At 33.5% G+C, this 21383-nt stretch overlaps 2 protein-coding genes across 2 annotated transcripts; one reads left to right on the top strand and one right to left on the bottom strand.

Moving 5' to 3' along the window:
* The first annotated feature begins 3398 nt into the window (after nucleotides 1-3398).
* LOC108462373 (tobamovirus multiplication protein 1-like) lies at nucleotides 3399-6410 on the top strand. The gene is made up of 11 exons (XM_017762327.2): nucleotides 3399-3604; nucleotides 3975-4065; nucleotides 4156-4208; nucleotides 4475-4567; nucleotides 4666-4737; nucleotides 4833-4905; nucleotides 5076-5121; nucleotides 5203-5266; nucleotides 5346-5399; nucleotides 5482-5559; nucleotides 6104-6410. The coding sequence occupies exons 1-11, from the start codon at nucleotides 3440-3442 to the stop codon at nucleotides 6194-6196; spliced, it is 882 nt and encodes a 293-aa protein (XP_017617816.2). The 5' UTR covers nucleotides 3399-3439; the 3' UTR covers nucleotides 6197-6410.
* A 505-nt stretch (nucleotides 6411-6915) lies between these two features.
* LOC108463771 (calmodulin-binding transcription activator 2-like) lies at nucleotides 6916-19563 on the bottom strand. The gene is made up of 13 exons (XM_017763677.2): nucleotides 19301-19563; nucleotides 17809-17928; nucleotides 13354-13469; nucleotides 13127-13215; nucleotides 12426-12468; nucleotides 12092-12263; nucleotides 11846-11962; nucleotides 11443-11750; nucleotides 10364-10885; nucleotides 9248-9936; nucleotides 8537-9074; nucleotides 7955-8278; nucleotides 6916-7392 (listed from the first exon to the last, which is right to left on the bottom strand). Exons 1-13 carry the CDS (start codon nucleotides 19338-19340, stop codon nucleotides 7267-7269), a joined length of 3204 nt encoding a protein of 1067 aa, XP_017619166.1. The 5' UTR covers nucleotides 19341-19563; the 3' UTR covers nucleotides 6916-7266.
* Between the last annotated feature and the right edge of the window lie 1820 nt (nucleotides 19564-21383).

Below are 21383 nucleotides of genomic sequence, written 5' to 3'. Positions count from 1 at the left end.
GTATCAATTGAAATTGATAGGAGTTAGAATTAGACTTGTTCATGGGTCAGCCACCCGGCCCGACCCGAAGGCTCACCCAAAATGTGGAAGGGTTTGGGAAAAAAAAAGGCCGAAAAATAAGCTTAGATAAAAAATAAGGCCCGTTTAAAAAATGATCTGAGCCTCAGGTAAGGCATTTTTGGCCCGGGCCTAGCCCCGCCCGAATTTACTAAAGGACAAAAAAAATATGCCTTTTTTTTTAATGTTATTTTCTTGTTATTTTCTCTATATTTTGCTACCATTTTATTATTATGTTGCTACTATTTTGTTGTAATTGTTTGGATATTGTATAAAACTTATTTTATTGCTAATTTTGTTATTATTTTAAAGGCATTTGTTAATTTTATTATTATTTTAAAGGCATTTGTTTGTTAAGTTGTATCTATTTTAGTGTTATTTAAGTATACATATTTTTAAAATTTAATTTTCAATTTGTTGAGAAATATTTATTTTGATGTTTTAGTATTTTTATGTATTATATATATTTAAAATTTATATAAAATATATAAAAACTAATACTGAAGTGAGCCGAATTAGAGCTTAGGCTTTAGCATTTTTTATTCAAGTTGGGCTTGGGCAAAATTTTAGGCCCATTTTTGGGCCGGGCAGGGCCAAGCCCGAGCCTAACAAATGGGCCTATATTTTTAGTTGAGTCTGACCTAAACCTAACCAGGCCCATAAACACCTCACAATCAACACTTTAAAAAAATATTTTTCGAGTGACCAAAATAAAAATATAAACATAATGTAGCAAGTATAATGAACTACCGTTAAAAATTTAATGCTTAAATAATTATAATCAAAACGCTCTAAAAATTAGAAGCTGCAAATCACAGTGAAAAGAGAAAGCAAATGATATTGTATTAGCTGCTCCAATTTCCTTTTCTTTTTTAGAAAATGTTTGGGTCGGGTTAAGTTTAGGTCTGAGTCAGGCTCAACTAAAATTTTTGGCTTATTTGTTACATTCGAGCCTGGCCTGTCTTAAAAAATGGGCCTAAAATTTTAGCTAAGCCTGAACCGAATTAAAATGCTAAAATCTGGCCCGACCACCTTACCGTATTAATTTTTATATTTTATATAATTTTAAATATATATAATACATCAAAATACTAAAAACATCAAAATAAATATTTCTCAACAAATTGAAAATAAAATTTTAAAAATATGTATACTTAAATAACATTAAGATAGATGCAACTTAACAAGTAAATGCCTCTAAAATAATAACAAAATTAACAAATGTCTTTAAAATAATAACAAAATTAACAATAAAATAAGTTTTATATAATTACAACAAAATAGTAACAACATAATAGTAAAATGGTAACAAAATAGAGAGAAAATAATAAGAAAATAACATCAAAAAAAAAAGACAGATTTTTTTTGTCCTTTAGTGAATTCGGGTCAGGCCGAGCCCAGGCCAAAATGCCTTACCCGAGGCCTAGGTCATTTTTCAAATGGGTGTTATTTTTTGTCCAAGCCCATTTTTTAGGCCTATATTTTTGCTCAAACCCTCTCATATTTTAGGTCGGGCCTGGTGGCTTGACCCATGAATAGGTCTATTTGATTGAGATAAAAAAGTAAATCAGCTGTTAAAATGAAAAAGTAGTAGAAACTAAAATAATAGAAAAAAATCTTCAAATTGTACTTGTTTATCACATTGGCTAAAATTCTAAATTTGGATTTTGAAATATAATTTTCTTTTAAATATTAAGATTCAAAGTTATTGTAGCAAATTGGTTTACATTATCAATAATAGATAAAAATATTTTAACAATTTATTTAATTTATTTTGATGTTTTGAAATTATTTTCAAAACTACCAAAGAAAATTATTGTCTTTATTAATTGTCTAGAAACCCAATTTTTTATTATATTATCTTGAATCTTTTATGCTAAAAAACTCATAATTTTTTAATCAACGCTTTACTCAAGCGAAGAATAAGCAATTAATTTAATTAATTGGAAGTTTTTTCTTTACTTTTAACTTAGCATGGAAGATTTAAGATTATATAATCAAAAGAAATTTAAGTTTTATAGACAAATATTAAATATAAATTATTTGAGTTGATTTCATTAAAGAAGATTTGAAAACATAAAATTTAAAAGGAGATTAAATTAATTAATTTTAATATTATAGTAACAAACCGTTAACATTGTCAATAGATAAAAACAAATTCAACAATCTATTCAATTTATTTTTATTTTTTAAATTTAAATTTTCAATATTAAAAAAATTAGAATTTCAACAATGGGATAAACAAATACAATTTGACAAATTTTGCGTATTATTTTAGTTTTTGCCACTTTTTCAGTTTAATCCTTTATTATTATTTTTACCCAAATCAATCTTAGAAAAATATTTTTAGGTGACTAAAATGAAAGTATAAACATGATGGCGTGTACAATAAATCGTCACTAGAGGTTTAATGCTTGGGTGACTAAAATTAAAGTGCCCTAAAAGCTGGGTGCCCAAATTGCAAGAATTTCATTTTGGTCCCAAAATGAAAGTGCTCTAAAAGTTGGGTGACCAACTAAGTAGTTTACGCTTTTATACATCAATGGTTAATTTTCACTTTTGGTACTTATTTGTTTTATTTGTTTGGATATATATCTATTTCTAAAATATTTATGTACTCTTAATTTATTTTTAATTTACTTGTGTAAAATGATTTCTTATACAATTTTATATTAATTGAAATATGCTACTTGACAAATTTATTCAGAGTAACATATTTATCACTAATGTACATACTAAAATATGACATAATTATCACTGAGAATATAGTTTACAATTATATTGAAACACTATTAATATTTATCAATTTCCACAAGGTTAATATTTGCAAATAAGGAACTTAAGAAATTTGTTTATTTAAATTTTCAAAATATTCACTAATTAATTTCCATAATAGATGTTTTAGTTCCTTAGTAATAGTATTTTATTTCAATAATTTCAACCAATAAAACTAAAGTATTATAAACAAATAAATATTTAACAATAAAATGTGTCATACATTTATTTATTATTTTACGTATCAGCTTTTAATTATCAGTTAAGTTTTACTAACTCTTTTAAATAAAAATTAATAAAATTAATTGATTAAATTAATTCAATCACCAATCAACTATCAGTCAATCTACAAATTAAGAGAAAGATATATAATTAAAGGACGAATACCATAATTAAAGCAAAACAGTGACCAAAGTAGTGTCCGTTACCGAAATCAACGAACATGGCACTAACAATACCTGTTATACTGGCATACTCCTATGCACGTGTCCTACCCACCACCCCCTTCTCATCTCTCTCATATCAACACTGGCTGTTTCCCCCATAATTCCTACTCTCTCTATATTTTTCAGTTTTTTTTAATTGGTTTTAGTATTTAGTTTTTCAGATGATGAGAGTAAAGGGTATTGTTCAAACATTATTATTAAATAGATTGCGGGAAAATGGAGGGATGTTTGATTGGTGGGATGAGATTGATAAATCCCAGGAATGCCAAAGATTCATTTTCCATTTACTGGCCGTTTCTTATGCTTTTGTTTCATTTGTTGCTCTGGTATTCTTTTGTTTCATTTGTTTCATTTTGTTTCTTCATCTGCATTTTTCATGTTTTTCACTGGGGATTTCTTTTCAAAGAACAGGGACTTTTAATGAAACATCAAATGAAAATATGAAACCCTTCAATGATTTAATGAATGGCTTTAGGAGGTAAAGGTTGTGTATGGATTGAATTTGATATTAATGTCTACTCCACATTAATGAATTATCCTCAAAAAAGTTTATTTATGCCAATAAGGTCTTGGTTATGTTGGCTGAGTTGATTCTGATTCTAATTCATGCAAATTTTATTATTTATTATTTACGATTTGTATTGCCATTGTACTTGTAAACTTTATAATGCATGGTATCAAATCAAAATTACTTAGGTACAACTATGCCGGATTCAACTACGAGTGCCGGAGTACGGGTGGACGACCCAAAAGGTTTTCCACTTGATGAACTTCGTTGTGAATGGATGTAAGACTTGTGTGTTATAATCTCTCATAGTTCTGCAACTAGCTGTTTTATAACTCTGCTAAAATAAATCATTGCACGCCATTTTAACAGTGAGGGCTGTTCTTTTCGGTTTCTACAAGACTGTGTTTCTCGTTAAATCCAAGGTATGCGTCGTTGTTTAGAGTCGATAATCCGGCTTTTTACATTGTGAAAAGAGCATTTTGATAGCATGGTCATTTAATCTCTAGACTATCATAACAATGCCTGCCATATGAATCCAACAGTTCATATTGTTTAAATCACAATTCCGGTATTCCGAAATGTGTAGAGTTAGTTATAATTCCGGTCACCTGAAGCAATAATTGTTATGTTACCGATATCATCTTAGTTTAGCTTCATTGCCTTAATTATGACATCGATCCTTATACAGGCACTCGAAATGGTGCTTCTGGATCTTCCGAATCTTCTATTCTTTTCGACATATATGTTGCTTGTTCTTTTCTGGGCTGAGATATATTACCAGGTAGATAACTATCCCTTGCTACGTCAGCATAATCGCATAATTTGATTACACTGCTAATTTGATGCTAACGGATTCTTCTTTTTATTTTCGTTTCTTAGGCAAGAAGTCTTCCCATTAATAAACTTAGGCCTGCATACTATAGCATCAACGGATTTATGTATTTTGCTCAGGTAAAATTAAGAATGTAATTGCTCATCAGCTAGAATTATAGTGGTTCGGATTTTCAATGCATTTAAAGAAGCCTATTGGTTTTCTATGCTAACAGGCATGCATATGGATTTCAGTACGATTAAGTCATAGCCCGATTGCGATCGAATTTGCTAGACTCTTCATTTCAGGTATGTTTTTCTGTTTTGCATCTGCATTATCCGATGCTATAATGTAGTTTGATTAATCGTTTTTATGAAGTTATCAAATGGAATAGCTTCCGAAGAAGTAATGGACATATTTCGATTTTTGAGTGACTTAAAAGGTGCTGGATTACTGTAGTTGCATTTGCATTTTGCAGTTATCTCACTCTGCGCTGCATTCGGATTCATTCTCTATGGCGGGAGGTAAGAGTCGATATCGACCCTACAACAGATTTTAGGTTTCCTTCCTTCTCTAATCGCTTCTCTGGCGTTTTACGTCGTTAGGTTGTTCTTCATGTTGAGACGCTTCCCGATCGAATCCAGAGGTCGTCAAAAGAAGCTGTTCGAGGTTTGTTAACTGGTAATTATAAAGACTTTGATATCCTTTCAAACCATTTATCCTCATTCGATGTGTTTTTCTATGGCAGGTTGGCTTTGTAACAGGGATATGTTGTGCTTGTTTCCTGCTAAGATGCTTCATGGTAAGCCATGCTCGATAAAAACTAAATCATATATGTTGCATATACGTAACGAAAATCGTTTTCTGTCGGTTCTGTTTTGCAGGTTTTGGCCTCTGTATTTGACAAGAATGCCGATATCGATGTTCTGTATCATCCACTCCTAAATCTTATCTACTACATGGTACATAAAGATTTCTTGACTTTGCTATTCTTATATTCATGCTACAATTAGATTCTAACTCTGGTCATAATTTCACGCTATAGGTATGTTTCCATATAACTCTTTCATTAATCTAATTATTAACATGGACAATTAAATGGTAGTTCAAATCTGACATGGAACATATTTAAAACACGTTGATCAAATTATAAACATGTGTATATTTATTACTTGAACAATTTGAATCTAATACCTTTAAAAAAACAATCTTCTTTATGTTTGATTGACATTTTTTAACATGTTAAATTCGAATTGTCCATACAGCAAAAATACGAGTATTTACAATTGCATCCATATTATATCTAAACTAACATTTAATGTACATATGGATACTTTAATAATTCAGTTAGAACGTTTTGAAGTTTGAGCAATTTAGAATCAAAATGATATCGACCCTACAAGTAGAACGATGGTTAGACCGGTTTGCATAACACAGATTGTAATGCAATGTGAATATTTGCGAGTTTTCTAACGGTATTTCCATCTTTTATTTTTGTTCCGATAGTTGGTAGAGATTCTTCCGTCAGCATTGGTGTTGTTTATCCTTCGGAAATTGCCCCCGAAGAGAGTTTCTGATCAGTACCATCCCATTAGATGAAGAGCTGAATGCAGTTTGTAATCTGAAACTTGAAAAGGTTAAATGCAATGCAAAGGAAAATTATGTGGGAGCTACCTTGCCACTGCCTTCATCCATGCTCTTAAACCTTCCTCAATGCCAAAACGACTTAACATTTCTCTATGTACATTCACCTTCAAGACACACTGCTTTTTTTCCTGAAATCCACTTGCTTAAAATGGCAAAACTTGTTACATTAAAAAATAAGTGTGACTGAACCACAAGTGAAATGATCTACTGACATTATATACGTCGTACATTTTGACGGTGTAAGTTTTTTTGACTTACTGATAATCTTCAAGAGTAATTGATTAAATAAGTGAATGAGTTTTTAAAATTAAAAAAATAAGAAGAAACGAATATTGTGTTTTTACCTTATAGCGAGTAAAATACAATGCAAGTAACTTTTAACCCGACAATCGTAAAATAAATAAATAAAAGAAAAGAGGATAATAAGAGGGAACCTGCAAAAACGATTTTAATCAAGTAATGAAAAAATTAAAAATAAAAAGAACAATCAAGAGAATAAAACCATTTTAGTTGATCAAATGAGATTTTAATTATTTTCTTTTAAATAGTTTAGCATCAAATAAAAATAAAATAAAATAATTCATAAACAAAAATACTTAATAGAATGGGTTGGTCAAAATCTGAAAATAAACCAAAAAAAGAAAAGAACAGAAGAAAGATTTGAACAGAAATTAAGCACACAAAGGGAATCAATAAGTACATATTAATATCTAAAATGTCACTCATAACCCCTTCCTCTCAACAGATTTTAACGCTAAATCTCCCATGAAACAACCAATAAAATACTACTCTAACCCTTTTCTGAGTCAAGAAATTTATATGGGATTAAAGTCACTATTTAACCTGACAAACAAAAGTAAAAAACGGATTTCACATGTCACCTAAAAACAAACATACAATCGATGTACGTTAGATGGCTATATTTACAGACACAACGGAAGTTAAAACCCTTCCTAATGCTGCAACGAAAGCTGTCGTACCGGTTTCTGTACAGTTTTGATAGGGCAAAGGTTCGAAGGACCTTATTCGAATGCAATCGACATGAAAGTTTCATCATCTAAAAGAGAGTCGATATCAATAAAGTCTTCATCACCGTCTCCTTCACCCTCACCTGCTTCTTCTGTACTGCTCAGAACCATATCACAAGCCTGTAAAACAATATCTCAAAAATAGTCGGTCTTTTGACAAAATATCGAGGTAAAAAATAGAACTGGTGAGCACAAATTTGTTTGGACCACCTTTTTACAATCAAAATTACGGCATACAATCTGAAGAATATAAAATTGGTATTACAAAACTAGCAATTAGACCTGCAAATTGGCGAGAAGGTTTGTTTTGGATTAGATCAATCTAGATCGTGTCAATTCGAGTTCTAAAATTTTCAGGTCATTTCATGCTCAAGTTGTTTTGGGTTAAAGATAATTTTGACTTGAAGCTTGATTTTTTGGGTTGGATCTTTGCATGTTCAAACTATTTAGGGTTCAAGTCATTCTAGGTTCGATTCACTTCAAATCACTTGTTTCATTTCAGGTTTGGGTTCAAGCTAGGAAGGACGGGTTTGAATTGTTGACTTTTATGGTCAAATCTATTTTAATTTAGTTTAGGGTTTCAGGTTCAGATCAAAATTGACAGATCTACTTGCAATGATTGGCCTAAAGTAATAAACTTTAGCAAAAGTAGAAATTTATATAAAACGAAAACAAGATATACCTTGTTCTCACGAATCCCTTGAACCAAGGTCAGCAGCCTTCGATATTGACCTCGTCCTTCAGGATTCTGAGCCATGGACTTAACCCTAGTAAGTGCCTTTTGCAGCCTTTCCTCAGTTTGTTTCCTTCCTTCCTTAAGAAAATCATAATCATCCTCTTTCGAGGGCGTGCACTGTGGGTCAGGTTCCTTGGTAATTGCATCTCGTCGAAATCCTCGCAAACCACTTCCTTTACGTCTCCACCGTAGAATAACTTTCTCCAGAATACCCACCGACCAGATGATTGTTCTATACTGTTTCCTCACCTGGTGTCCTCTAACATGGGCCTTCATACCATAAAATATTTCAAATCAATATTAAAATTCAAGACTTCAAAATTTGGAGGTAAATAATACATCAACAGATCCTTAAACTAACAGAGACCCAAAACCTTAAAGAAGTCAGGTAAAAAAAACTGCCTAGGAAATGCCTCGTACATCAGATTATGAAATAAACCTTTTCCGGAGGAAAAGTTAAGAGATGATAAAGGAAAAGATAAACCAAGAAAGTAAGCCATCAGCAAAGACAAAAGCAGAGCAGCAAACCTGGATTTTGACAATTCTTTGCCGGATCAATAAGAATTCTTTTCTTTTCTTCCAACCACGGTACTTTTTCTGGATTTGTGTTGCAGCAGCATGAGCCACCCCATCAATATGTAATGGCCTGCGTGCCTTAGCAGTTAGAAGTGAAATAGCATGCTCATCTGACACACCATGACCAGACTCACTCAATTGTTTCCGCTGGAAGGATTGCATCCTGAACATTTGATGTATACGATCGGCAGCTTGTGTGGCATTGCATACAGCAGTAAGTGAGTCTTTCAATGACAGTATCTCATCACTATCATATACAGGAGTTGCTATTCTGTCTGAAACTGTTTGTACAGCTTCCTTTTGATCATTCATTGTGAGATTAGAAAGGAAACTAGTCAAGGAAGATTCAGCAAGAAAACCAGAAATTCCTTTGTGTCCATTGTCCGAAGCCAAGTCTGCAGGAGGTCTGCCCAAAGGAAATTCTGGAGTTGGGTCTGTAAGGGCTCCCGCCGCTGCTCCCAGGGACACTAGAATAGCAACTGTTTGCTCTCTGAATTTTGCAAAAAAGATTTAAACATACAACAAAGCCACATAAGTTTTGAACCTAATACAGCATTTACTTAAGTACATATTCAAATTACTGCCAATTCAGTGAGAAATTTGACAGATTATAAATTGAAAACTCTAGGTGCATATAACAGAAACAAGTTTAGAGGTCCTTGCCTGCCACAGAAAGCAGCCCAGTGCAGTGCAGTCCATCCATTTGCATCACGAAAATTTATACTAACTCCAGCAGTAACAGTAGGTTTTATTGCCCAATCGTAACCAAGTGCAGCAGCTAAGTGTAGTACACCTTGACCCTTCTCATCTAATACATTCGGGCCCTTACCATCTTCCATTATTTTGTGAAGTAGCCATGAGTACAACTTCTCTTTCATCAATTTCTGAAGGAGGCAGTCCTTTTCTTTTTGTTGAGACACATCCTTATCAGATGAGGGATCCACAATCCAGTGGCATTCCTCTTCCTCTCTCATTGATATAATTTTAGTAATTAATTCTCGCTTCTCCCTAACACCTTCAGAATGATGATTAGGATAATTGGAAGATTTCAGAGAAAGTAACCTCTCGAATCGCATCAGCATTTCTCTTGAAGCAATATCATAGATATCCAAAATGTTTATGTCTTTAGTGAATCCTGCTCGATAGTCAAATTCTCGGACTTCACTACAAGCTAACCTGTTGGAACACGTAACATAAAAAGGGACTTGCCCAACACTGTGAGGTGGAGCATAACAAGAAAGAATGCCATCTGCAATGACCTCAGCTGGAACCTCCACTTCCCCAAACATACATGACCAGTTACATTTTGCTACTTGCTCTTGACTCCTCAAATATGTTCCAATAATCAACACCTGTTTCATTATGAAGAAAATAAGAAACGGAAAACACAAGAAATAAAAAACTCAAAAGCTGAATAGACATTTAAATAAGGGACGGGTGGTTGAATGACATATAACAATATGTGTTTGTGTAATACACATACATATATTTGTCTGTGTAACAATTAAACCCAAATAAAGAGATTTAAAACATTATTAAATGAAACCATTGATAACTACAAGCAATTAACATGCTAAGGTTATGCACACAAATAAGTACCAGGGCATAATCAGTAAAGTTGAAGAATGCACAAGAAATAAAAACATGACAAATTATCGATTTTCAGTAAGAAAGCAGGTAGGAAAATGCCAAGAGAATAAGCAAGTAGATAACTAAAATCTTCATTATGATAGTTGCAGCAGAAGCTTAACTTTACAGATTCAACAAAAAATTTAATACCTCAGTTTTTAAGTCTATGTAAGCCCACTTTGGTGAAAAATCAACTATGCTGAAGAGTTGGTCATGGGAGAGAGAAGGGCTCAAAGAAGCATCATCAGATACACTTCCGCACTCAACAGTGCTCCAGGCAATACCAGATGAAGATTGCATCTGCAGATTATCTACTTCTCCAAGTTCTTTAGTAACCCATCGTGAAAAACTGTCAACTTTCTTCAAGCTTTCTTCACCATCAAGTAATGATTTTTTCAGAGATAAAGCATAGTTGACATTTCCATCCAAATGCATATAATTATCAGGATATGTTCTCCAGACAGAATGGGAATCTGCATTGATACTCTGCATTTGAAGGTTTTTATGCAGAGGCTGGTCGTTGAAAACACCATGGCCGGCAAATTCCTCAAGAGTGTTTTGAAAATCATGAGCACTTTGCTCAAATAACTTAGAATCAAACGGCAAATCAAAATTTGAAGATGAATCCATGGACCATTTGGGCAGCTCTAAGGCATTGTCGGCCAAAGGATTCTGAAAGATGTACTTGAATTAGAACATCTATATATCATGATTTTGACAAAAGATCCAAATAAGACCAAACATCAAAAGTCCAGAAAGAGAAAACCAGTCTATTAAGAGAAGTTTGGTTAAATTTTGGATATTTTCTGACTACATACTCTTGTTATTACTTGTAATCAATCCTTTAGGCATTACACATTAGAAAAAAACTCAAAAGTTGACAGTTCTCTGTAACTGTCAAAGTTTCAATAAACTCTGACAGGATTCAATTCTGTATGCTTAATAAAAAAAGGAAAGTGAAAAGAATACCAGTTTCTGGCATTAGTCCAAAATTAGATAAAACATTTAGCATTAGAAATTATAAAGAAACCACATGCATTAAAAAGTTCAGCATTTAGCCTCACACAATTTCTACATAATATAATAGATAATATACAGAAAAGTATAAATTATTACAAAAAGTACACTTTTAAGAGTAAATATCAGTTTTAAAGTCTCAATCTCAAAATTATGAGCATGACATAGAAATTAAATGATTTAAACCTACAAAATGCAACTACCAAGAATACCTGCCAATGTGGTTGTGTAGGCAAAGGATTTCCAAACTCCCCGCCAGCACTCTCGACAGCTAATAGCTTGCCTTTCATCATGGTTTCTTGTTGCAGGCTGATGCTAATAGTATCAGGTTGAGTGGAAGTCAGTGAAGTATTAGAAAATGCATCAGCATATACAGGCACATATGGCTCCAAGCCCTGTTCCCACGATGTCAAACCAAGTGTTCTTTGAGCTTCACTAATGCAAGAGCCGTAATTAGTATCCCCAGGTCTATCTCCATGAAGATGTGAAACTTCAGTTACTCCAGGAATTGATGACTGGCCTTCATGTTCATATTGTAAGAGTTTCAAGTTTGATGCATAAAGCAATTAACAGAAGCAGCCTGATAAAAACAAAATCATAAAAACCAATGCTTACCTTGAATGGGATGTGGAGAATAATGATTTAAAAAGCCAGGATCCAACTTGTCCATCACAGTAGCATTTCCTATTTGGGGCGATGTACGGACTCTAGAACTTGCTTGGCGACTATCCTCTGCATGATATCTCACATAAGTTCCATTGAGTTTGCATGCATAATGAGAGAGGAAATATGGCAACTAAATACCATTACACTATTTTGGCAGAAGGATATGAATATGACAGCACAGGAAAAAAAATTTACCAGAATCAGCATCTTCATATAAGGAAGTTAAACTGGTTATTGAACATGCTGAATTCGCATGGGCAGAAGGTTCTTTTGTATGAGTAACAGAATTGCTAGAAGTCAAAAGACTGCTAGTTTGGGAGTTTGATAAATCACTATTCTCTCTTATGCCTCCAATTGTTCTACTACCCTGAAGGAAAGTAACCAATAATGTCTGATCTGAATATAGGTAACATGAGGAAAGATCGACTATTCAAAGGAGCTAAAGAGTGGTCTAGTCGAAATCAATTTGTCACTAAATTAACAACTTTGTGATAATCAATCAGAATTAATAAAAGAAAAGAGCAATTACCTTAACTTCCAAGTAGTGCACAAAAACTATGTGCATCAAATCCCTACAATAGCAACAAAACCATTCAAACCAAAATTAACAAGGCTTAGAGACAAGAAATTACATATAAATTTCCAAATACCCAGCCTACCCCAACCAAAAAAAAGTACTATTATTTAAAAAAATAAGAGTTCAAAGAAATCATACTGCCAATAGTCCTAGGAGGGTTCCATATATCACAGAACTCAGAGTAAAGTTACATTATTTGCAAATAAAGTATTGTTTGTAAATTTCTCTGGCCAAAAAATCTGATAAAGCAATTCAAATGTTGACTTCCCCAACTTGCTTTACAAGTCAATGTAAGCAAAGATGATGCAACAATCATTGTGACAGACTCTAGAAAAGATGAATATCTGTTACACAAGTTCCCGCATTGACAACCAGTAGAGGTTTCTATGGAAATCTGACATGTATTATGTGGGCAATAAGGCCCAGGCATAAACAAATGATTGAACACGGTTAATTTGATATTTCTTTTTGCCCCCATATCTGGGATCCATAGAAGTACCCTTCTAAGCACTATCGTACTAGCACATGGCTGCAAAGGGATATATAATTAATTGTAATAAAGAAAAAAACAAAATAAAGAAAGCATGCAACTATAGGAACATGAACATCCCTATCATTAACCACAAAAACATATCATATATATTAACCCATACGGTTCAAGCATCCAATAGCTGCGCCTCTGAAAGTTCTCATTCTCTTCTCCATGGGCATAGTAGCAATGCAACATATCAACGCTTCCAACCTAAAATTGCTTTAAAGAAGTTACTCTTAGGTGAAATTTCCAATCGATAAGAGAATCACTGATAAAGACTTCCTGAATTGATAAAAATATATGGCTGCATTGAAGAAAACTTCATATTTCTGTTGTTGCAATACTTACCTTCAGCTTCTCATGAGCTTCCTTCACAGTCTTTCCATCTTTTTTCTTCCTCCAATTATGTCCATCCTTCCTAAAGTATCTTAACACCTTTCGATCAAAAAGAAACAGTGAACCACCTGAAAAGTTTAAGTTCATGTCAATATGTCTGGTTGTTTCATGTCAATATGTCTGGTTGTTTCATGTCAATATGTCTGGTTGTGAACAAGTTTAGGAAGAAGAATTATTCTTATTTTTTCTAATCTGACTATAGCCTTTTAAAGAATAGCAGGAAAAATAAAAAGGAAATAATCTCTAGAAATTAACCTATCCCTAAAAATTAGTAATTTGATTATGGCTAATAGTACAAGGAAATTCCTAGAACTAAGGTAGAAAATCTGCTTAATTTAAGGAATTCCAACACTCCCCCTCAAGCTGGAGTGTAGATGTTAATCAAACCCAGCTTGCCCATAATTTCTTCGAACATTTTTCTGCTCAAGCTTTTGGTCAACACGTCTGCTACTTGTTGTCTTGTAGGTAGATATGAAACATAAACTTCCCCTTTGTTAATTTTCTCCGTAATAAAGTGGCGATCAATTTCCACATGCTTGGTACGGTCATGGTGTATAGGGTTATGAGCTATGCTAACTGCTGCCTGGTTGTCACAGTATAATGTTATAGGTTTTGTATAGGATAATTTTAGTTCTCCCATTAGCCGTTGTAACCACATTCCTTCACATATACCGTGGGACAAAGCTCGATATTCAGATTCAGCACTGCTGCGTGCCACAACAGATTGCTTTTTACTCCTCCATGTCACGAGATTACCCCAAACATAGCTGCAGTAACCGCTTGTGGAGCGCTTGTCATTAATCGCCCCTTGCCTCTGCATCGGTGTAGACTTCTATGCTTCGATTTACATCTTTCTTGAAATGCAACCCTTACCAGAGTCCTTTTAAGTATCTCAATATCCTGTAGGCAGCTTCCAAATGTTTCTCCCTAGGAGCATGCATAAATTGACTTATAACACTTACTCCAAAAGCTATGTCCGGACGAGTGTGAGAAAGCTAGATAAGTTTTCCCACTAACCGCTGATATCTCCCCTGCTTACCTCTTCTCCATCCTTATCGGTTCCTAATTTAAGGTTGGGTTCCAAAGGAGTCTCGGCTGGTTTGCAACCCAATAGTCCGACTTCGAAAGTAGATCAAGAACATACTTTCTTTGAGAGATTGAAATACCGCCTTTGACCTTGCTATCTCCATTCCTAGAAAATATCGAAGATTCCCCAAGTCTTTAAGTTGAAACTCAAGACTTAAGAACTCTTTTAGTCTTTCAATTTCAATAGAATCATCCCCGTCAATATTATGTCATCTACATAGACAATGAGAATACAGACTTCCCATTATCCAGTGTTTGTAGAATAAGGTGTGATCGACTTGACCTTGAGTATAATGTCTACTAATCATGGCTTTGGCAAAACGATTAAACCAAGCCCTAGGGGATTGCTTTAGTCCATACAAGGACTTCTTCAACTTGCATACTTGGCCCTTGCTTCCTTCGAATCCAGGCGGAAAATCCATGTAGACTTCTTCATTTAATTCTCCATTGAGAAAAGCGTTCTTTACATCCAATTGGATCAAAGGCCATTCTAAGTTGACAGCAATTGAGAGAAGCACTCGAATAGTATTCAATTTGGCCACCGGTGCAAATGTTTCCTCATAGTCCAACCCATATGTTTGAGAGAAACCCCTGGCCACAAGTCTAGCCTTGTATCGATCAATGCTCCCATCTGGTTTAAAGTTTGTGATGAAAATCCACTTACAACCCACGGTCTTCTTCCCAGTAGGTAGTTTAGATATTTCCCAAGTTCCATTGTCTTCAAGAGCCTTTATTTCTTCCAACACAGCTTGCCTCCATTTGGTTGACTTAATAGCCTCTTCTATGTTTTTTTGGAGTTTCTATAGAGTCAACATTAGAAACAAAGGCATTGTAGGATTTAGACAAGTTTCCATAGGATACAAACCGAGAAATGGGATGTTGAGTGCAGCTCCTAGTGCCCTTTCTTACTGCAATTGGAAGATAGATGGAAGATGAGGGAGGTGAAACTTCTTCCTCAAGACAGTCCTCGGGTAAAGATGGCATTCGCACTGCTGTTTCTGTTTCAGGCAGCTGATGTCTTCGAGAGTATACACGAAGCCCCTGAGTTTTTTCTTGTTGTTTTTCAGAATGAGTGGGCTGTTTTTCTTCATTAGCATGGTTAATCACCCTTATTTCTTGTTGCTGCACAGTGGAGATAGGAAAAACAGTTCCAAAACAGGAAAAACAGGTTCCAAAACAGGAAAAACAGTGGCTGTAGGATTTTCAGCAGGTTTTGTAGTGGTGGTAGGGCTGATAGAGTCTTGAGGTATAATGAGAAGATTGCTCAAGGTCTCATCTTCACTAAGTATCTCCCCCTAAAGATGAGAGGCTGAAAAATATGGCTCGTTTTCGAAGAAAGTAACATCAAGGGACACAAACATCCGGTGTAAGTTTGGAGAGTAGCACTTGTACCCTTTTTGTGTAGGTGAGTAACCAATAAAGACACAAGTGTGGGCTCTAGGATCAAGTTTAGATCGGTTAGGTTGATGGTTGTGGACAAATGCTTTGCAACCAAATGTTTTGATTGGGAGATTAGGAACACGAAACAAGGGAAAAAATTTTTGAAGAGTATGTAAAGGTGTTTGAAAGTTTAATACCTTAGATGGGAGTCGATTTATAAGATAACAAGCAGTGAGGACAGCTTCTCCCCATAAATACTTTGGTACACCCATAGTAAACATAAGAGCACGAGCCATGGCTACAAGGTGTCTATTTTTCCTCTCGGAAACCCCATTTTGTTGAGGGGTGTCAGGACAAGAACTTTGATGTATGATTCCTTGCTCAGAAAGATAAGGACTTAGGATAGAATTAAAGTACTCTCTCCCATTATCAGTTCTAAGGGTGTGAATATTTGAATTGAACTGGGTTCGAATCATTGAATGAAAATTTTTGAACTCTAGAGACTTCGGATTTTGCTTTAAGGAGATAGATCCAACAAACTCTAGTGTGGTCATCAATGAAAGTTATGAACCACCTAGCCCCTGTGATGTTTTTTACTCGACTGGCTCCCCATAGATCACTGTGGATTAAAGAGAAGAGTTGAGATCGAACATAAGGTTTCAAAGGATAAGGGACACGAGTATGTTTAGACAATTGGCAAACTTCACAGTTCAATGAACTTATTTTCTTATTTAGAAATAGTAGAGGAAACAATTTCTTCAAGTACATGAAATTTGGGTGTCCTAGTCTACGGTGCCATAGCATGATAGAATCTTCTTTTGATGTAGATAAGGCCATCCCTTCTTGTGAACTGTTTTTGCTCCAAACATATAAGCCATCATCAACTTTAGCAGTGCCAATCATCTTCCCGATTCACGTTCTGAACCACACAACCTAAAGCGTAAAATTCAACAAGTACTTTTCATCCTTGGAAAGCTTGCTAATTGAGAGTAAATTATAAGAAAGATTTGGAACATGTAAAACTTTATCAAGGGAAAAATTTTCAAGAAGTCTAACTGTCCCAATTCCACCACTAGCGAGTAAGATCCATCACTATGCGAATCAGAGTGATCATGACAAGGTAAATAGGTGTGAAACAAACTTAGATTACATCATGTGGCGGATGCACCCAGTCTAGTATCCAAGAAGTTGTGATAGATTCGTGTGTAGTATTTAAAGCAAGACCTTGAATAGCTAGTGACCCACCGGTGTAGGAGTCTGAGTAGTTTATGAAGAGCCTCAAGTTGAGTTTTGATTAGTGAAGTTTATGAAGAGTCTCGGAGGAATTTTCGGTGTCACCTATGGGAGTACGGTTTCTAACAGAGAAAACAGAACAAGAAAAGAGAAGAAAGAGTAGGATCAATCAATTCTCGATGCTCGATACCATGAACAAGTTTAGGAAGAAGAATTATTCTTATTTTTCTAATCGACTATAGCCTTTTAAAGAATAACAGGAAAAATAAAAGGAAATAATCTCTAGAAATTAGCCTATCCCTAAAAATTAGTAATTTGATTATGGCTAATAGTACAAGGAAATTCCTAGAACTAAGGTAAAAAATCTGCTTAATTTAAGGAATTCCAACAGGTTGTTTAACCCTATAATCAATCATAACTTCATTTATTAAAAAAAAAAAAGAACTTTCACAATGATAACATCCATGTTTAAAGCATTTCTGTGCACCTTTCATGATTAAACAAAACAATTTTTAGGAATGTAAAGTATAAGAAAGCAAAAATATATATCTATAAAAAAATAAAAGGAAAAAAGGCAAGCAACAACCAAAGCTGACAACAGAACAACATTAATATACTTCTGAAATTATTATTCCTGTATGCTTTTACCAAGCACTTAGTAATCATAATATAATTATGATTATCCACAATAAACATTAATGTTCATACTTGGAGGTCTGGTAGGAGGCTCTGACGTAATATGGAACTTCTGATAATTACGAAGAATTTCACAAATTTCAGCAGGTCTTAACCATCTATGCTGCGCTTCTAGTAAAATCTGTTCAATATCTACAAATCAGGAAACAAAATATAATTAGTAAAAGATTCATTGGCACAAGCAAACATATGACATGGAGATATAAACCATGAAAAACTTAATCCATATTAAGAGTTCACACCTGTCCAAGAGACAGAGAGACCTATTTTAGCAAAAAGCTTCATTTGTATTATCATTAAATAACATTCCTTACCTATATTCCACTCTCAAAAACTCAAGAAAGTTGGATAATGAAAGATATTCTAACTCAAACCAAGCAAAATTTTATTTGCAATCCAACTGTTAATTTTACATTGGAGCATTCCGAGTGCTTAAAGAGAGATAAAACTGCAAACTGTTCATAATGCAAATGCTTCTGTCTGCATAACCTAAGGTCACAAGCTTACCTTCCTGTGTTTACAGCAGATTATCAAGGCATGAATTGCTGTATTAATTGATATAAATTACCAGAAACAATCCAGCACCCAGGAACATTCTCTAATTCATTAAGCCTATTTGATAAGATTTTTTTAGCATTATCTCTTCAAAGCTTTCTAAAGTGATAAAATGTGCTCTTACTTCAAAACCAAAGTTAATTGATTTGAAAATACATTCTGCTCTTCAATGCAAGCAGAAGAACGCTTAAATCATCATTAATTCTATCATCTGACAATAAACACTAAATCGTCGATTTTCCCATATGATATTAAGTCCTTCAATGCTAACAATTTAACAATTTCTTGCACCCAATCTCAGTAATCAAATTAAGTTATATATAGACTTCAGTTGTAAATCATCCAGTAAAACAAACACAATCCTATAGCGGATCAATATAAAATTAACACTAATGAAAATAAAGGAATTACGCACAAATTTGAGATTAAAAAAGCATTGATATGGTATGGAAATCTAAACTACTATATCTCTTTAAAGCTTTGTAAAGTTATACAAAGTGTTCTTACTTCAAAACCAAAGTTATCAATATGGAAATGCATTCTACTCTTCAATGCAAGCAGAAAATAGCTCAAATCATCGTTAATTCTATCACTGGACAATCAAACCCTAAATCATCTATTTCCCAATATGATACTATGTTCTTCAAAGCTAACAATTAACAATTCCTCCCTCCCAGTCCCAGTAATCAAATTAAGTTATATCTCTATACTCAAACTCCATTTTTCTCAGTAAATAGAATTCAATTATCATCCCTAGTCTTAAACCCCCATAAAACAAACACAATCCCAGAACGGATCAATGTAAAATTAACACTAATGAGAATAACAGAACTACGCGCAAATTTGAGAATAAAAACGCGTGGAAAAGGTACGGAAATCTAAACAAATATATTGTATGTAAATATTTCTTTTCTAAAAAGTAGGTGAAAGAGACCGGCAGAAAGCTAACCTAATCGAGGAGCCAAACTGTAGGACGCGCGATCCGCCATGACTAGAAATCTAGAACACGAAAAGATCAAGCGATTTGATTTGATTTTTTTTTCTCTTTTGGAGTTGATTTTTGTTTGATTGTTGAGATAAGCAAAGAACGATTGGGACGAAAGCTGAGGAGAGGTTTTTTCTCTTTCTTTTTTTTCTTTTTTTTTTTTTTTCTCTTTTGCTTCCTTTTGACTGTCTTACTGGTTTTTATTTTTAAGTATATTATTTAAGTGTATATGTGGAGCTGAGTGAGACTTTAGGAAATGTTTTATTCATAAAATTGACCCTAAATTATAATAAAATTTTCAGATTGATCCCTTATACTTAAGTATTTAAAGTTGTTTATCAATTTCGTATATATAAACCAATAAGAACATGATAAATGAAATATTCTTGTTGAATGTCATATACGTTTTGGGTAAAATGAAATTCAGTTTATAGTTTAGATATCACTTTTAACAAATAAAATTTTAAGTACCTAAGTGAAAAAGCAACATAATTTAGGGGTAATTTTGTAGTTCAGCCTTAAAATTAATACCAACATGTGGCATATTATTATAAGAGGTGAAACACTTTTTAGATAAAATTGATAATTTACTTTTGATAAAAATAAACAGTTTAGGATCACGTTAGAAATTTTGCTATAATTTAGGAGCCAATATAGTAATAAAACCCTTTAGAAAATCCGGGAAATGTGAAAACGATTTAGGAGCCACTTTACTGATAGAAAAGTGGAAAGGGCGTAGGAAAGTTCCACGTCGTGTAAAGGAAGCAACTTAATTATTTACCAATTTTTTTTTTTTTTTTTTACTATGGACGAATTTGATTCTACATATATTAATTATTACACATTAAAATTTCAAAAATAAAAATTAATATTAGATTTATTGTAAATATATGTCTAACCCATTAGTGAGTTTGCGAGGTGGTTTATTTTAATAAATTTACAAAAATTTCAATTTAATGAATCTATGTTTGATATATAAAAGTTTATTATTTTTTAAACGTTTGATGTATTAACATTTAATGAATTGTTGATATACAAAGGACAGTCTTTATACCAACCACCAAATGATCAATAGCTTTAAAAACCTCTCCCAGAACCCATGCTGTATTCACAGTCCACTCAGAATCAACCATAATGCTGGGATTATTTGAACTCCTCCAAACACATCCTACTTACCTTCAAAGTCCTACCATATAAAACATTTATATTGTTTTATTTTTCATTTTTCAACAATTTTATTCTACTAATTAATGTGAGGAGTATGGGTTGACTCCAAAATTTGCCTTACCTGGAAGCAACTGAGAGTATGCTCCAATCTAGGTTGACTTGAAGATGAAAACACCTCACTTGGATAGTATAAAAACGCCATCACCTGGGCCTGGGGGAGGTCTTGCCTAAATCTTATCCGCACAAATATATATATTGTTTTCTTTGACAGGCTTCAGAAATGTCATATGGTTCATTATCATTGTGGACTCGGAACGATGAGCGAATGCCTTTGCATGGGGAACTGTTGCCTTCTCGTAACAACTGGTGTGCTAATACAAAAAGCCAATTTCACCTTCCTTCCATAACAGCACCATGTTGTGTTCCTCATATTTCAAGGTGCCAATGAGGGTCGAATGTATTCATACAAACTTATGCCCACCATTACTATTAAAATAAATTTGATTTTTGTTGGAATATGTTCCAATTGTTGCATATGAAAAGTTATAATCAACCAAAAGTTATATTATTTGGTTTTTAATCAAGAGTAATCACATTTTATAGTGGTGAATTATGTCTTTTAAATTCAAAAATTATATCACTTTATTATTAACAATGAATCATCTATCCATTTAAATAGTTGTGTTCCTATGAAGAGACATGAGAACTACTATAAGTAGGAACAAAATTTCATTTTTCTAACACACCAGAAAATACATCAAATGTTTCTTTCTATTCTCCCACCATTTTTTTATATTTCTAGATTATTCTATAATTACTGTAGAAATTCTTTATAGAAATTGATATCATTGTTATGCTCCGCTCGATGCTTAGTAGACTA

Source organism: Gossypium arboreum, chromosome 13 (assembly GCF_025698485.1).
Source record: "Gossypium arboreum isolate Shixiya-1 chromosome 13, ASM2569848v2, whole genome shotgun sequence".
Lineage (NCBI taxonomy): Eukaryota > Viridiplantae > Streptophyta > Magnoliopsida > Malvales > Malvaceae > Gossypium > Gossypium arboreum.
This window is presented reverse-complemented; position numbering and strand designations above follow the sequence as displayed.

Coding starts and splice junctions, on each gene's coding strand:
- LOC108463771 (XM_017763677.2), bottom strand. CDS start 19,340: ATGGCGGATCGCGCGTCCTACAGTTTGGCTCCTCGATTAG. Junction 11,751..11,845: donor TTCTCCACATCCCATTCAAG/GTAAGCATTGGT, acceptor ATGAACATGAAG/GCCAGTCATCAATTCCTGGA. Junction 9,075..9,247: donor TGGGCTGCTTTCTGTGGCAG/GCAAGGACCTCT, acceptor TGCAAAATTCAG/AGAGCAAACAGTTGCTATTC.
- LOC108462373 (XM_017762327.2), top strand. CDS start 3,440: ATGATGAGAGTAAAGGGTATTGTTCAAACATTATTATTAAATAGATTG. Junction 5,122..5,202: donor TTCATTCTCTATGGCGGGAG/GTAAGAGTCGAT, acceptor TTACGTCGTTAG/GTTGTTCTTCATGTTGAGAC. Junction 5,560..6,103: donor TAAATCTTATCTACTACATG/GTACATAAAGAT, acceptor TTGTTCCGATAG/TTGGTAGAGATTCTTCCGTC.